Source organism: Coregonus lavaretus (assembly GCF_964263955.1).
Source record: "Coregonus lavaretus genome assembly, chromosome: 1".
In the NCBI taxonomy this organism is placed as follows: domain Eukaryota; kingdom Metazoa; phylum Chordata; class Actinopteri; order Salmoniformes; family Salmonidae; genus Coregonus; species Coregonus lavaretus.
Window position 1 is genome coordinate 26,603,281 of NC_139988.1, and position 18,594 is coordinate 26,621,874.

The following is an 18,594-nucleotide window of genomic DNA, read 5'->3' on the forward strand; positions in this document are numbered from 1 at the left end:
ACGGAAATGACGTCTGACAGACTCGCATTTACGTCATTTTCCCGCGCTGAGATTAGAACGCTCTGTGGCAATTGGCGGGAATCAAGACAAGAATAGACAGAAGCAAAGCTAGCTCTCTTGATAAAATAAGCGAAGCGAGATACCGGTAAGTTGTTGGAATTGTAGAACGTTTTAGCTATTCACTTACGTATTGTTTAACTTGTGAAATCTAAACCTAAAACCTGTTCGTAGTTACCAGTTGCACGGTAGTTAACTAACGCTAACTAACGTTAGCTTGCCATAATAATGTTATGAAGGCAGTGTGTGATAGTTTTTATTTTGGACAACTGTCAGAGACGTTCTCTTTGACTAACTAGCTAATACTTCTAACCAAAAGAGAGTACAGTAATGGCCAAGAAGGTAATTTTGTTAACTCATAATCTTTGAGATGCCTTGCCTCATCTTCAGGAACCATGCAGTTCTTCAGCAGAAGAAAGAAGTTGATTGGCAACTCTCAGACTGAGCAGCTGTATGGACATTGTCTTCAGTTCTATGGTCAGCCCCCCATCGAAAATATTTCTCTCTCCGAGTTTGAGACCTTCGCTGTGGAAAGGCTGAAACGTAAGTTGTCTAGCTAGCTTCAGTTACTGCTGGTTTACACGTGTACTGTTATGAACTAACTGGGTAACACTTTACTTGACACCCAGCGTCATAACACGTTATGACACGGTCATAACAGCTGACATAACCTGTCGTAATATGGTCAAAACACTGTCATCACACATATTTAGACCTGTTATATATTTATTTATATATATATATAAACATTATTTTTTATTATAGCTGGTTATGACAACTACAGAAGATTGTCAAAACCTACCATGTAATTATTTTATGGCTGGTTATGACACCTACTTACAAGACAAAACATTCCATTACACCATAGCCAACTTGTAATATAATATATGCCGTTTAGCAGACACTTTTATCTAAAGCGACTTACAGTCATGCGTGCATACATTTTTACGTATGGGTGGTCCCGGGGATCGAACCCACTACCCTGGCGTTACAAGCGCCATGCTCTACCAATTGAGCTACAGAAGACCACAACTTGTCAACAGTATGTTTGTTATATAACATTTTCTGAAATTGACCATATTAAATATGATTGTAACTGTGCACAAATTGATGTCAGACATGCACCTACCCCAATGCTCTGTTGCTGATGAATGCAGGAGCAGATTTCAGAAGCAGGAGAAGACACCCTCTTTTTGACTGACTGACATAAGGGCATGTACGTGATAGGCCTATCTGGCTTATATGAATATGATGGTCATAATGCTTCTGGACAGTGTCATAATGTGTATTTTCTGCTAGTTATTTAAAATATGATGAGAAAATAAACATGACAGTAAAGAATTCATTACAACAACAACTGACTTAAGAAACAAACTTTCTTGGCAGGGAAAAAACACATTTGAATAAATGTGGGTTTTGACACTTATGTAGACATAATATAATGCAGTATGTCACAACAGGTGTAAATATATGGGTCATGACAGTGTTATGACCATATTATGACATGGTTATGACTGTGTCATAACGTGTTATGAAGCTGGGTGTCAAGTAAAGTGTTACCACTAACGGGATACATTTGTCTGACAGTGTCACCTTTTATTTACATAGCTAACGTTGCATGGTGTTTTGAACATGTTTTGTCATTCCAGTGTTGAAGACTGTTGAAAACCTTGGAGTGAGCTATGTGAAAACATCTGACCAATATACCAAGAAACTGGATGCAGAGTTCTCAAACTTGAACTTTCCCTACAAAATAGAGGCTGTGAGTACAACATGATGATCAATATGAATCAAATTGAGACATTCAGAATTCCATAGTGCGTAGCTACATAAAGAAGATACTCATAGTTAGGGCTGTCCCTGACAAAAAAAATAGATATTTGTCGACCGAATGTCATCTGTTCTTTCGACCAAATTTTAAAACATGTATTTTTCCATATAGACAACCTGTGTTTGAATAAAATCAGCTACTGTATATACTGTATGCATTAAGCTTGTCTGATGCTTTAAGCTCACTGTTTGATGAAATAAGACACAAATGACTCATGGGAGCCAGAGATCAAGATAACCAGAAGAAAAAAAACCTTAACCTGTCCCGACCATCCTCCTCCCGCTTCTACTGGCTTTCACAAATTCTGCCGTTACTCTCCTGAAGTTGCCAGTAATCGGCAAACTTTCTCATGTGGAATGGCAATTTATCTTACCATTTCCAACGATCTGCGTGCCAGTTATGGTTTTCATATGCACGTTTTTGTGCAACAGTTTCATTTGATTTATAATAACGTCTTCGTATCTCAAAATCATTGTCATGTGGTTAATCAAAATTCTATCTAAATGAAAATGATACGAACCTAAAAAGTAATTTCTATTGCCAAATGTAAAAATAGCCTATAAAGCCAACAAATAAAAACATTGTAATTAGAAAATATCCTGATAAAAATCCAATAAATCACATTGGCTATACATGGCCTGTCTGCAACGAAATTGAAACATTGTATCAACTATTAACTTGGGTCCAGCCTGAAGCTCCTTGCAACATTGTATCAAATATTCTGGGCCCTCAGTTTCCTGCACCAGTGAGCTCGGGACAGACACATCTGTAGGCTATTTGCGCAAGGGATAAGAAGTAATCAGGTAGGCCTATTTTATTGTGTTTCCACTGGATTCAAGCATTACATTTTTCCCTTTCACGCTGAGTGGTTATCGAAAGGGAGAGGGTTGGGGGAAAAAATCTAATGTTGAGGAATTATTTTCATTCTCAATGGATGTAGAAACAGACTGTTTGCTTTCTGTTTGAGGTGAAGGAAACATTACTTTGAGACGCTGCACAGCTCATTAGTGGTGGTGAATTAAGCCAATCAGAAATACTGTCAGATCTCCAAATGGGCACATTTACAGTGCCTTGCAAAATTATTCATCCCCCTTGGCATTTTTCCTATTTTGTTGCATTACAACCTGTAATTTAAATATATTTTTATTTGGATTTCATGTAATGGACATACACAAAATATTCCAAATTGGTGAAGTGAAATTAAAAAAATAACTTGTTTCAAAGAATTCAAAAAAATAAATAGCGGAAAAGTGGTGCGTGCATATGTATTCACCCCCTTTGCTATGAAGCCCCTAAATAAGATCTGGTGCAACCAATTACCTTCAGAAGTCACATAATTAGTTAGATTGCACACAGGTGGACTTTATTTAAGTAACACATGATCTCAGTGTATATATATATATATATATATACACACACACAGTGGGGAAACAAAATATTTAGTCAGCCACCAATTGTGCAAGTTCTCCCACTTAAAAAGATGAGAGGCCTGTAATTTTCATCATAGGTACTCGTCAACTATGACAGACAAATTGAGATTTTTTTCTTCCAGAAAATCACATTGTAGGATTTTTAATGAATTTATTTGCAAATTATGGTGGAAAATAAGTATTTGGTCACCTACAAACAAGCAAGATTTCTGGCTCTCACAGACCTGTAACTTCTTATTTAAGAGGCTCCTCTGTCCTCCACTCGTTACCTGTATTAATGGCACCTGTTTGAACTTGTTATCAGTATAAAAGACACCTGTCCACAACCTCAAACAGTCACACTCCAAACTCCACTATGGCCAAGACCAAAGAGCTGTCAAAGGACACCAGAAACAAAATTGTAGACCTGCACCAGGCTGGGAAGACTGAATCTGCAATAGGTAAGCAGCTTGGTTTGAAGAAATCAACTGTGGGAGCAATTATTAGGAAATGGAAGACATACAAGACCACTGATAATCTCCCTCGATCTGGGGCTCCACGCAAGATCTCACCCCGTGGGGTCAAAATGATCACAAGAACGGTGAGCAAAAATCCCAGAACCACACGGGGGGACCTAGTGAATGACCTGCAGAGAGCTGGGACCAAAGTAACAAAGCCTACCATCAGTAACACACTACGCCGCCAGGGACTCAAATCCTGCAGTGCCAGACGTGTCCCCCTGCTTAAGCCAGTACATGTCCAGGCCCGTCTGAAGTTTGCTAGAGTGCATTTGGATGATCCAGAAGAGGATTGGGAGAATGTCATATGGTCAGATGAAACCAAAATAGAACTTTTTGGTAAAAACTCAACTCGTCGTGTTTGGAGGACAAAGAATGCTGAGTTGCATCCAAAGAACACCATACCTACTGTGAAGCATGGGGGTGGAAATATCATGCTTTGGGGCTGTTTTTCTGCAAAGGGACCAGGACGACTGATCCGTGTAAAGGAAAGAATGAATGGGGCCATGTATCGTGAGATTTTGAGTGAAAACCTCCTTCCATCAGCAAGGGCATTGAAGATGAAACGTGGCTGGGTCTTTCAGCATGACAATGATCCCAAACACACCGCCCGGGCAACGAAGGAGTGGCTTCGTAAGAAGCATTTCAAGGTCCTGGAGTGGCCTAGCCAGTCTACAGATCTCAACCCCATAGAAAATCTTTGGAGGGAGTTCAAAGTCCGTGTTGCCCAGCGACAGCCCCAAAACATCACTGCTCTAGAGGAGATCTGCATGGAGGAATGGGCCAAAATACCAGCAACAGTGTGTGAAAACCTTGTGAAGACTTACAGAAAACGTTTGACCTGTGTCATTGCCAACAAAGGGTATATAACAAAGTATTGAGAAACTTTTGTTATTGACCAAATACTTATTTTCCACCATAATTTGCAAATAAATTCATAAAAAATCCTACAATGTGATTTTCTGGATTTTTTTCCCTCATTTTGTCTGTCATAGTTAACGTGTACCTATGATGAAAATTACAGGCCTCTCATCTTTTTAAGTGGGAGAACTTGCACAATTGGTGGCTGACTAAATACTTTTTTCCCCCCACTGTATATAATAGAATGCATTAACAGACATTACCGTAATCAAAAAAACATGTTAGATTAGAAATTATAGGAAGTAACAGTAAATGTACTACTGGTGATATATGTAATGGGGAATTAATACACTAACAATCAAACGCAAACAATACACACAATGAAGTTATGAAACAATGAATGTGCACAAATTGGTGGGAGAGGGCGCATTCTGAAGAGACGTGCATTGTGCAGCCACACTCCCCTTCTTGGACTGCGCCATCCCCGCGGCCTCCGCAATGGATTAGTTCACTGAGATGGGCGCAAATAAGACAGGCGTTTACTTGATAGCTACCTATACAACTAGCTACCTAGAATAAAATGTGTTTAAGATAAAAATTCATTAAAAGTCTTAAAAGCAATACAAATCCATTTGTCCAGTAGGCATCTACAGAGGGAGCTAAGATGTCTCGTGTGCCATAAAATATATACAGTACCAGTCAAAAGTTTGGACACCTACTCATTCAAGGGTTTTTCTTTATTTTTACTATTTCTACATTGTAGAATAATAGTGAAGACATCAAACTATGAAATAACATCTATGGAATCATGTAGTAACCAAAAAAGTGTTAAACAAATCCAAATATATTTGATATTCTTCAAAGTAGCCACCCTTTGCCTTGATGACAGCTTTGCACACTCTTGGCATTCTCTCAACCAGCTTCACCTGGAATGCTTTTCCAACGGTCTTGAAGGAGTTCCCACATGCTGAGCACTTGTTGGCTGCTTTTCCTTCATTCTGGGGTCCAACTCATCCCAAAACATCTCAATTGGGTTGAGGTCGGGTGATTGTGGAGGCCAGGTCATCTGATGCAGCACTCCATCACTCTCCATCTTGGTCAAATAGCCCTTGCACAGCCTGGAGGTGTTGGGTCATTGTCCTGTTGAAAAACAAATGATAGTCCTACTGAGCACAAACCAGATGGGATGGCGTATCGCTGCAGAATTCTGTGGTAGCCACGCTGGTTAAGTGTGCCTTGAATTCTAAATTAATCACAGACAGTGTCACCAGCAAAACACCATCACACCACCTCCTCCATGCTTCACGGTGGGAACCACACATGCAGTGTTAATCCGTTCACCTACTCTGCGTCTCACAAAGACACAGCGGTAGGAAACAAAAATCTCAAATTTGGACTCATCAGACCAATGGACCGATTTCTACCGGTCTAATGTCAATTGCTCGTGTTTCTTGGCCCAAGCAAGTGTCTTCTTCTTATTGGTGGCCTTTAGTAGTGGTTTCTTTGCAGCAATTCGACCATGAAGGCCTGATTGTCAGTCTCCTCTGAACAGTTGATGTGTCTGTTACTTGAACTCTGTGAAGCATTTATTTGGGCTGCAATCTGAGGCTGGTAACTAATAAACGTATCTTCTGCAGCAGAGGTAACTCTGGGTCCTCCTTTCCTGTGGTGGTCCTCATGAGAGCCAGTTTCATCATACCGCTTGATGGTTTTTGCCACTGCACTTGAAGAAACTTTCAAAGTTCTTTTTAAATATTCCGTATTGACTGACCTTCGTGTCTTAAAGTAATGATGGACTGTTTCCCTTTGCTTATTTTAGCTGTTCTTGCCATAGTATGGACTTGGTCTTTTACCAAATAGGGCTGTCTTCTGTATATCACCCCTACCTTGTCACAACACAACTACCTAATTGGCTCAAACAAAATAAGAAGGAAAGAAATTCCACAAATTTAACTTTTAACAAGGCACACCTGTTAATTCAAATGCAATCCAGGTGACTACCTCATTAAGCTGGTTGAGAAAATGCCAAGAGTGTGCAACGCTGTCATCAAGGCAAAGGGTGGCTACTTTGAAGAATCTCAAATATAAAATATATTTTGATTTGTTTAACACTTTTTTTTGGTTACTACGTGATTCCATATGTGTTATTCTTAGTTTTGACGTCTTCGCTATTATTTTACAATGTAGAAAATAGTAAAAATATAAAGAAAAAACCCTTGAATGAGTAGGTGTGTCCAAACCTTTGACGGGTACTGTATATACACTACCGTTCAAAAGTTTGGGGTCACTTAGAAATGTCCTTGTTTTCCATGAAAACATACATGAAATTAGTTTGAATAGGAAATATAGCAAAGTGAATAGGAAATGTAGTCATTGACAAGGTTAGAAAAAATAATTTTTAATTGAAATAATAATTGTGTCCTTCAAACTTTGCTTTCGTCAAAGAATCCTCCATTTGCAGCAATTACAGCCTTGCAGATCTTTGGCATTCTTGTTGTCAATTTGTTGAGGTAATCTGAAGAGATTTCACCCCATGCTTCCTGATGCACCTCCCACAAGTTGGATTGGCTTGATGGGCACTTCTTACGTACTATACGGTCAAGCTGCTCCCACAACAGCTCAATAGGGTTGAGATCTGGTGACTGTGCTGGGCACTCCATTATAGACAGAATACCAGCTGACTGCTTCTTCCCTAAATAGTTATTGCATAGTTTGGAGCTGTGCTTTGGGTCATTGTCCTGTTGTAGGAGGAAATTGGCTCCAATCAAGCGCCGTCCACAGAGTATGGCATGGCGTTGCAAAATGGAGTGATCCCTTTTACCCTGTACAAATCTCCCGCTTTACCACCATCACATTGCCTCCACCATGCTTGACAGATGGCATCAAGCACTCCTCCAGCATCTTTTCATTTGGTCTGCGTCTCACAAATGTTCTTCTTTGTGATCCGAACACCTCAAACTTCGATTCGTCTGTTCATAACACTTTTTTCCAATCTTCCTCTGTCTAGTGTCTGTGTTCTGTTGCCCATCTTAATCTTTTATTTTTATTGGCCAGTCTGAGATATGGCTTTTTCTTTTCAACTCTGCCTAGAAGGTCAGCATCCCGGAGTCGCCCTCTTCACTGTTGTCGTTGAGACTGGTGTTTTGCGGGTACTATTTAATGAAGCTGCCAGTTGAGGACCTGTGAGGCGTCTGTTTCTCAAACTAGACACTCATGTATTTGTCCTCTTGCTCAGTTGCGCACCGGGGCCTCCCACTCCTCTTTCTATTCTGGTTAGAGACAGTTTGCGCTGTTCTGTGAAGGTAGTAGTACACAGCGTTGGACGAGATCTTCAGTTTCTTGGCAATTTATCGCATTGAATAGTCTTCATTTCTCAGAAGAAGAGTAGACTGATGAGTTTCAGAAGAAAGTTTATTTGTTTCTGGCCATTTTGAGCCTGTAATCGAACCGACAATTGCTGATGCTCCAGATACTCAAATAGTCTCAAGAAGGCCAGTTTTATTGCTTCTTTAATCAGCACAACCGTTTTCAGCTGTGCTAACATAATTGCAAAATGGTTTTCTAATGATCAATTAGCCTTTTAAAATGATAAACTTGGATTAGCAAACACAATGTGCCATTGGAACACAGGACTGATGGTTGCTGATAATGGGCCTCTGTACGCCTATGTAGATATTCCATTAAAAATCAGCAGTTTCCAGCTACAATAGCCATTTACAACATTAACAATGTCTACACTGTATTTCTGATCAATTTGATGTTATTTTAATGGACAAAGAAATTGCGTTTCTTTAGAAAACAATGACATTTCTAAGTGACCCCAAACTTTTGAACGGTAGTGTATATTTGCTTCTCGGTCGACCAACAGCCTATATCGACCAATTTTTTTATATTATTTATTTATTTTCACCTTTTATTTAACCAGGCAAGTCAGTTAAGAACAAATTCTTATTTACAATGACGGCCTACACCGGCCAAACCCGGACGACGCTGGGTCAATTGTGCGCCGCCCTATGGGACTCCCAATCATGGCCGGTTGTGATACAGCCTGGAATCGAACCAGGGGGTCTGTAGTGACGCCTCAAGCACTGAGATGCAGTGCCTTACACCGCTGCGCCAGTCGAATAATTGGGGTCAGCTCTACTCATAGTGTGTATTGATTTTTCAGTCCTTCATCAAAGGAAAATAGAAAACACTGGTGAATTGCAGGTGGTGATCAAGAGTTTGACATTGATATTGAAATAGAGAATGCTTTCTTTTGGGATGTTTAGATGTTCAGGTATGCTTTCCTTTTAAAACCACTAAGGATGACCGGAAACCTCAAACTGGGCCCAGTGAATTTGAGAAGCGAAGAAAGGACCATATCTCCCACTTCATTCTCCGGCTTGCATACTGCCAAACGTAAGTGAAGTCTTTACAGCCTTTTCAATAAACATGTAATGTCCCTTTCTCCAAATAGGCATGTACCAAGAGGAGGATGTCTTCTACCAAATGATTTGTGACACAACATACCAAGTGATTCTCTTACTTTGTAAATTGAACAAACAATAAGTTTACTTTTTTAATCTTGCAGAGAAGATCTCAGACGGTGGTTTATCCAGCAAGAGATTGACCTCTTCCGTTATCGCTTCAAACACCTGCATCCCAAAAACCAAAGCGAATTTCTGCATCGCAATAATCTTCACTATCATACAGTGAGTCTATTTATTTATGTTGTTGTTGTGGAGGGAAATGCACATTTTACTCTCAAATGTGAGCAAAACAGCTCTGCCATCAATATAAAGACGGGAATTGGCATAACCAAGCAAATGGTTCATCCCTGTCCTCCATTGGTGAATGCAGAAGTGGTATGCACTGGTGCAAAGTTTCGATTTATTTGTGTGTATATATATATTAGTAACAGGTGTCAACTTTGCTAAATATAAATTCTCAGTAAGTCTGTTCATGATGCTGTTTGGACATATTTCTGGTAATGTTTCAGACCCGCCAGCAGATGGCGGTGTCAGCTCACAATAGTATACCTGTCTGAAAAACGTCTGCTGTGGTGAGGGTTGTTTTTGCAATCGATCTATTTTGAAGTTGAATTCTGTTTTACTTCCAGGTGTGTTCCATAAGATTTGTTGTGATAAATTAAAACTTGTACAAGATAAATCAATTGAACTCAAATAATTAAATAGTACACATTTACAGTACTGTATAGAACATGCTCCTTTTCATTTAATTTGACATGACCAGTGAGTAGAGCAGTGTTTTTAGTATTGCAATATGGCAACAAGGGAGGTGATTCCCCTCCCTCCCACCAACTCGCATTTATTTTTGCACTGTGAAAAAGTCCATTCATCACATACATTGCCCAGAAGGGGATAGGTAGAACATTTCCCCAAACAGTCCCTGGATCAGAGCATGTGAGTGGAGATGAGCGGTTGGAGATCCCGCTCATCACTCATGGAGAGGTGCTTGCACACCGCTCCGGTGCTCCATGTCGTTTCCTACCGCTCCACTAAAAACCGCTCCACACTCACAGAAAAAAACCTGTGAGAAACTGCTGCTCCAAATTCACTCCATTCATTAAAATCACAATTTAACCAACACCATCTATTTTTATTGAAACCAAACCATATGGATTTGAATGAAAAGTATTTGAGTAAACATGAAAAGGTGAATGTAAGAAGCGAACATAATTTCAAATAGGCTACATGTCATATTAAACAGCATATAAACACTCTAAGTAGGGCAGCCAGACAGGGAGCCTAAGATGGAACGAAAATGAATAATTTAGGCTATATTATTTCAAGCCTATAGCCTACAAAGGAATACATTGTGAAGCATCTGCGAGTGCGACACAATAGGTTGGCAGGGACGTACAGCTTTCAGCATTTAAACAACATTCTGTTGTATTGAATCATCATAGTCTTACTTAAATACAAATTAAACGAACAATGACTTATTAGTGCCTTTTTTGAATTCATTTTTAGAAACACGAGTTTGGCCAGTCTGCGGCTTCAGGCTCATCCGATGGTGCCTGGAGAGCCGGCCAGCAGTGGAGAATATCTGCTCCACACTTGCAGAGCCACTGGGGATGCTAAACACCCTTTTGGCCACTCTTGCCAGGCTGGACAGAGATGCAGAGATGTTTATTATTATTTTCCTATAGGTAGGCCTAAAGGTTTTTAGGCAAAAAAAAAACAATCAAAACGGAAAGCTGTTTAATATGCCAGGCCTATTGGGCCATAAACCGTTATGGCCTATTGTATAGATAATAGAACAAAAATGAACGAAAAGTTTAAGAGATCTGCTTTTTAGTTTAGAAATACTTTGCTACAATGACACACAGTTATCTACCCACCTCGTTCCTTTCTTTTAGCATGTACACGTAGTAAGTAAAGCATCATGCTTTCGGGATATGTGTCTTCAGATTCCACAATGATTCTTTAGTTGTGGACACTACATCACCGCACTCCTCCTCTTGCTCTTGGTCTTAGTCTTTGTAAGTCACCTTGATTTAGCGCCTGTGTTTTATCAGTTTATGAAAATATTTAGCGAACTCCATGACAGTAGCTAAAGCAAATGAATGCTGGGCCGGGCATGCCCTGAGCTCGTGAAGTGAGCGCTACTGGAGCGAAATTGGAGCGAGCGAGAAGGCCGACGCTCCAGCCTTTGGGAATCCCGCTCCGCTCACATACTCTGCCCTGGATATCATTATTTGAGTGACAGATGGTAAAGCGTTTGTTATGGCCGCAGGTTCTACATAGCTGGCAGCCTTTCTTTGATAATGTCTTGGGAGATGGGTGGCAAGGTTCTAACTCCGTCTGCCCTTATGGTTGGCTGTGTTTTATCTGCCCTTATGGTTGGCTGTGTTTTATCTGCCCTTATGGTTGGCTGTGTTTTATCTGCCCTTATGGTTGGCTGTGTTTATCCCCGTTTCTATTACAGTAACCAGGTTTCCAGCCAACCTTTTTATGCAAGTAAAATACATGTCGGATAAAAAATGTCACGACTGACCTGATGGGAACAGGAAAAGCAGATTTGTTGATAAACTTTCCAAATGTCGACAAGACAAAATACGCTAGACAAGGTGGGATCTTTTTGTGTCGGTAAAATTAATTATGCAAGAAATTGCGGTCAACTCCTTTTTATGTGCAAATATTGATATAATAACCATGTCAAAGTAAACATGGAGTCACTCTGATATGTTGTGTGTTCCTCCCACTACGACTCTGAAAGCGTGCAGTGTATTAGGCTACAGATGAAATGCACAGTGAAGACCTTGATGCTCCTTTACAATAAACGTAGAGGGTCTCGTTCTGGTGACATGATCGATGCTTGGCTGCCGTTTTGACAAATAAAAATCTTGCTCTTTTGTCCATTTTAAAATCTCATCACGTGCTATACCTGCACTGTATGTGCAAGCTGTTGGCTAGAGCGCACATTTTTTGTGACAAAACCATCAGAGTTAAATGCGACGAAAACCCATTTAACTTGTATTTTATTTGGTACATGGGAATTGAACCGCAAAAGTTATTTTTATGTGCACTACGTCATCATGCTCAGCCTTTTATCCACAGCAAGTACATTTGATGGAAACACATCTGTGGTGGGAAAATGCGCATATTGTCACCAATTATGAAACTTAGCTATTATTAAAGCCTGATATGTTGTGATGATAAAGCATCTGATGCATTATGGGTCTTCAGTGTAAGATATCCCACAATGGCATTTATGCCAGGCCAAAATGGACTGAAACAGGGAGTGACTCATATGAACTAATGAATACGAACCAGCTCTCCACTCCCTCGCCTTACCATGTGTTTGCTGCTTCCACTCTATTGATTGAGACCCATACCAGTCAGATAGGTCATCGACAGCCCGAGGACAGATTGTCTTTCGTTTGTTTAGGCGTAAGAGGACATGATAGATGGGCAAGTGTACAACAGTCTTCATCTCACTCTGGAGAATGCAACAACATTACATCGTTAGATAGCTATACTATCAAGGGTCAATATGCTTGTTTCTGTGACTGAATGCCAACTACCTTTTCCTAATGTCTAGATTAGTGTTGAGGAGAAGAACAACCTGATGGACAAACTCATCAACTCAAGATTTGCTGTCAGTGGAACCACGGTTGACTACCAAGACTTCTACAAAGTGAGTTATCAATTTTCCGTTCTTTTCTACAAAGGTGAAATCCTCACGTGGTTATATTAGAGGACATATACAGTTGAATTCGGAAGTTTACATGCACTTAGGTCGGAGTCATTAAAACTTGTTTTTCAACCACTCCACAAATGTCTTGTTAACAAACTATCGTTTTGGCAAGTCGGTTAGGACATCTACTTTGTGCATGACACAAGTAATTTTTCCAACAATTGTTTACAGACAGATTATTTCACTTACAATTCACTGTATCACAATTCCAGTGGGTCAGAAGTTTACATATACTAAGTTGACTGTGCCTTTTAAACAGCTTGGAAAATTCCAGAAAATGATGTCATGGCTTTAGAAGCTTCTGATAGGCTAATTGACATAATTTGAGTCAATTGGAGGTGTACCTATGGATGTATTTCAAGGCCTACCTTCAAACGCAGTGCCTCTTTGCTTGACATCATGGGAAAATCAAAAGAAATCAGCCAAGACCTCAGGAAAAAAAATTGTAGACCTCCACAAGTCTGGTTCATCCTTGGGAGCAATTTCCAAATGCCTGAAGGTACCACATTCATCTGTACAAACAATAGTATGCAAGTATAAACACCATGGGACCACGCAGCCGTCATACCGCTCAGGAAGGAGACGCGTTCTGTCTCCTAGAGATGATCGTACTTTGGTGCGGAAAGTGCAAATCAATCCCAGAACAACAGTAAAGGACCTTGTGAAGATGCTGGAGGAAACGGGTACAAAAGTATCTATATCCACAGTAAAACGAGTCCTATATCGACATAACCTGAAAGGCCGCTCAGCAAGGAAGAAGCCACTGCTCCAAAACCGCCATAAAAAAGCCAGACTACGGTTTGCAACTGTACATGGGGACAAAGATTGTACTTTTTTGAGAAATGTCCTCTGGTCTGATGAAACACAAATACAACTGTTTGGCCATAATGACCATCGTTATGTTTGCAAGCCGAAGAAGCATGTGCGAGCAAGGACGCCTACAAACCTGACTCAGTTACACCAGCTCTGTCGGGTGAATTTTGGCCCATTCCTCCTAACTTATTGTGGGAAGCTTGTGGAAGGCTACCCAAAACATTTGACCCAAGTTAAACAAACAATTTTAAAGGCAATGCAACCAAATACTAATTGAGTGTATGTAAACTTCTGACCCACTGGGAATGTGATGAAAGAAATACAAGCTGAAATAAATAATTCTCTCTACTATTATTCTGACATTTCACATTCTTAAAATAAAGTGGTGATCCTAACTGACCTAAGACAGGGAATTTTTACTAGGATTAAATGTCAGGAATTGTGAAACTAAGTTTAAATGTATTTGGCTAAGGTGTATGTAAACTTCCGACTTCAACTGTAAGTGCACCCCTGTGTTAAGAGAATGAATATTCTATTGGGAGGCAAAACATCTGGATGAGCAAGTTATGTTGAATGTATTACCTCATACCCCCGTTTCTGTTTTATTTCAAGGTCCCATTCCAAGATGCGTTGGATCTGGTGAGAACCAGGAAGGTCTACCTGAAGGGGGGCTATGTCTACATCCCTCACCAGGACATTGTCACCATCGTTCTCAACGACTTCCGTACAAGACTGTCCAAAGCACTTGCGGTAAGGACATTTTTGTAGACCTCTGTTTTTATTTTTATACCGAATAATGGCATGTAACTGGAATACTTGTAATTTGAAGACTATGACATGGGTTTAAATGTGTCATATATTATTTACAGATTCACATCACATCATTCACAGCCCGACATAAGCTGTTCCTCTAGAACTTTATGGAGGTATTACGAGTAACTCCATATTATTCTAGGGATTACTCTGCCCATTATTTGAAGTCTTACATCCCCTGAGAATAGAGGAAGGGATATATTTAGTTTTGCTCAATCAATAATTTATTCATTTATTAGAAATTGAGCACCATTTAAATATGATTGTCCTCCATTTGTTAATGATGATACATTTTGCAAGGCTTGTATTTACTGGTGGCTAATCCTTCTCAGCAGGTGGAGGAGGGCTCCACCAATGATTCCAAAATCGATAGGAATAACGCAGTAAATTAAACGGTGCATTTGTAGTGCTCACAAATGCCATTATCACACTAGCTCACAGGGGAAAAGGGATCTCAAATGTCTAAGTGGATATCTAGCCCTGTGTTATGGTGCACATTTGAAATGTCAATCCTTTCTCTGAATAGTAGAAGATGGCAGAGTCTGAATAAAAGCTTTGGTACAGTAAATGTAAGCAGCAGTATAGTACACCATTATGAATAAAATGCATATATATCATGGTGTGTTTTGAAGACAATGGTCAGCATGCTTTGGTGAAATTACAATTAATTAATGCATTTAGTATGAATTTATTCATTTAGCATTAAGTGCTGTTGTGCTAGTTTGATATGGCCTGTCTTACAGCATGTCTTTGGACAAAACAAAATTCCATTAACAAGGTCAAGGTCGATTGGACAGACAGTCTGGTCAGTCATACATGCATGCATATACAAAGCAATCTAGATGTCTGCAGCGCATTGTAATTTGCCTGCATTGGAGTAATTACCTGCTTGGATGTCAGTGAGCAGTGAGTGGGATGTCTGATGAGAAGATGATTGTTGCGGGGCTGGCGATGGGATGAGGTGGATGTGTGAGAGATTGGAAGGCAGTGGGACTGGATTGCTTTTTCAAGCCGACAGGAGTAGGCGGGAAAGATGATAGTTTTTTGAGAACGGATGACAACGTACACTTGTGTAGGAGTTATAGGTCATTCCTGCAAACCACCTTCCTCCCCCTCCACGGACCAGGCTGAGATTAAAACCAAGCTGAGATCAGAGATGCTCTGAGGTTGGTGCTTTAGAAAGCAGAATCACTGTGTTATAGGCTAGACGGCAAGGCTTTTCTCCCAAAGATTGATAACAGCATGCAACTTAGTCCTCTTTGATGGAGCCCCATTCCCCTAGGAATATATCATTATATCATTGTGCTCCTTATGTAGGATACAGGTGTAGTAGGCCCTAATTGGCCGTTTAGAAGTTTCCCTTGAAATAATGATATGCTGTTGCGGTAATATGGATATGCCCAGGGACTTCTGTGAGAGATGGTTTATTAAAGGGACATTTTAAAAAATGTCCAATTCATATTTGTCATCCAGCACATTAGTAGGCAATGCCTATTCGGAATTGGTTAAAGTCACATGATGCACACCGATGTCATTGGAAACACTTATCTTCTGCTATTTTTTATTCCACAAACATAGAAACGCGCCTTTTTCTTTTGTTGATGTTGGAGTGGTGCTAGAGATTATGAAAATGTGTGCTATTTCCCTTTTTAAGTGGGAAAGTGACATGCTTACTTACACCAGTGGTCTCAAACTCATTCCACGGAGGGCAGTGTGTGTGGGTTTTTAGTTTTTCCTTTAAATGAAGACCTAGACAACCAGGTGAGGGGAGTTCCTTACTAATTATTGACCTTAATTCATCAATCAAGTACAAGGGTGGAGCGAAAACCCGTAAAGGAAAATATTTTCCTTTACATATTAAATGTTTAATTACTTTTAAATTTTACTATGGTCTTAATGATCAATACTTTGTATTTATGTACCTTTAAAAATATTACGAGCTGAATATTATATGAATTTCTATATTGTACCTGTGGGTCACAAAAAAGGAAATGGTAGCCTAAATGTCTGACAGAGCATAGCACCTTTATCTCCACCCACTATTCTCATTCCATTGTCAGAGACGCAACAGATTTTTTATCCATTCCAACATGTTCCGCACCAAAAACATTAGCTTATCTGCGTTGCTAGGTGACAGCTCCGTAGTGAAATTGCCTTTTCCCCATGAACTTCTGAATGACTGTTAGTGTTTCACTTTCTGTGAGTCTATATCTCGGAGAACAGAAATAATGCTGTGGACCAGACACATACATATGCCATGATGGCATGAAGTACCAGACGAATAATGTAGAACTGAGAGTTTGTTTATGAGACCATGCTTTTATTTTGGAATCCACAGCCCCTTAAGCTACATTCCCTGGTGTATGGGCATGTGACATCATGAAGGGACTTCATGCCAGAATATCAAGCTGCTCACACATTTTACCAAGCAGCTATCATGTCACGCCGTAGAGACAGTTTCTATTAGTTATCCATGTAACTAGTTCTACTATTCTGGTTCTGTCTGAGATTTGATAATTCTATTGAAAGGTTGTTTTTCTGAATATTCTCCTCAATGATAACAATGAACTTCAATATTGACAAAAAATAAAAGAGTTGAGTGGTTCTCCAATCCTTAACCCATGACCTCTGGTAATTGGGTTTAGTAAATCAGTCCCCCTCTTACTATGTGTAGTAGTGTATGGTTGCATGGAGTGTGTGGGTACCAGAGTGGAGTTGTCTGTCTGACGTGTGCAGGCAGTACTATATGGCCTGCTGGAGGGCTGACCAGAGGCAGTTCTACTTTAGAGGAGTTGAGTAGAAAAATACACTGGGGTTGCACACATTTTGACATTTTATTTGTCTCTGTGTGAAACATGGCGCACATTTGTTCTTTATCTGGATATATTTTTTATTTGTATCCAACATAAGTAGATTGCGTATTGCTGTTACAGGTATTGGCTAGGCTACTTGACCAATTTCCTTTCCAAGTTATACATTTGTCTTGCTATTACCATTTTCCTATGCATGGCTTGGATTATTCATGTTTCTCCATTTATGTGATCTATACTAGTGTTGCACGGTATACCGAAACCTTTTGATACTAGAACATGAAAAACGGTTTGGTACTCAAATTTTTGTTACTTTCAGTACTGTCAAATGTGTCTATCAGCGCAGCCCACCCCTTTTATTATAGCGCCAACCGTGACTGCTCCACTTACTCATTGCTAGCCTTCACTGGGAGTCTGAATCATGTTAGCTCCCCGCTCATGCTGCACAGAAGTTAACACACTTGAATAATGCGACGCGCATGTGGAAATGTTGAAACTGTAAATTACTGTTCGCAACTTCACAAAACAATGTCCATATGTGCTAGAACACTTTACAATGCAAGAAGATACCGGTAGCTTCCAGCTTTGTAGGCTAGCTTTGCTTGCTAGGTAAAGCTAACATCAATTCACTACCCTAGTACTTTGTTGTTATATGCAAACCATAATGCAAAATATGCTGATTTCAAGGCTGATTGCCACCAAAAACTTCATTAATCTGATTATTTGGTCTCGCTCACGTCTCTTCCAAAATATGATCTATTGCCTCAGCGAACTGACTGTGCTCCGACGGACCGCTCCCTCTTGCCTCGTGAATGATGTCATTACTGATTAGCGACAGCACACATTTTTATAAAATAATCTACTTCTATGCAAATGTATTTATTGTACTGATCAACAACATCTTAAATGGAAGGGAAACTGATTTTTTGTCGTCTGTAGCCCCATGAAATCAGCCAAAACAAGCTAAAACTCAATGCATGCACACACTCCTGTTGAATATGCATTCACCTGTATTGTGGATAGGCCATACCCAGTTATCAATAGATTTACCATTCAAATAAATTATTACCGAAATGTAGTTCGATTGGTAAAAACAGTCAAATTGATTGTATGATTGATTCATTAATACGTACATTGCTGTCTCTGAAAAATTGACATAAAAATGTTCAAATGTAATGATATTGAACTCAAAAGATGCCCAATGATTGAACACAGCAGTAGCTGAGTTTATCTGTCTGGATGAAGTGCCATTCTGTGACTTTGGCTAATATGCCTTC

General features: G+C 39.8%; 1 protein-coding gene across 2 annotated transcripts in view; it reads left to right on the top strand.

Moving 5' to 3' along the window:
- The first annotated feature begins 48 nt into the window (after positions 1 to 48).
- Positions 49 to 18,594, top strand: part of prim2 (DNA primase subunit 2) — an 88,469-nt gene continuing 69,923 nt past the window's right edge. The window contains exons 1-7 of one of the 2 annotated variants that reach the window (XM_084174694.1): positions 49 to 145; positions 448 to 600; positions 1,707 to 1,819; positions 8,983 to 9,077; positions 9,250 to 9,370; positions 12,726 to 12,821; positions 14,307 to 14,444. In XM_084174694.1, the coding sequence (XP_084030820.1) occupies positions 453 to 600; positions 1,707 to 1,819; positions 8,983 to 9,077; positions 9,250 to 9,370; positions 12,726 to 12,821; positions 14,307 to 14,444 (711 nt within the window). In that variant the 5' untranslated portion in view covers positions 49 to 145; positions 448 to 452. Of the gene's footprint in view, positions 146 to 427; positions 601 to 1,706; positions 1,820 to 8,982; positions 9,078 to 9,249; positions 9,371 to 12,725; positions 12,822 to 14,306; positions 14,445 to 18,594 lie in introns of both variants that reach the window. The other variant, XM_084174695.1, reaches the window with a different exon arrangement.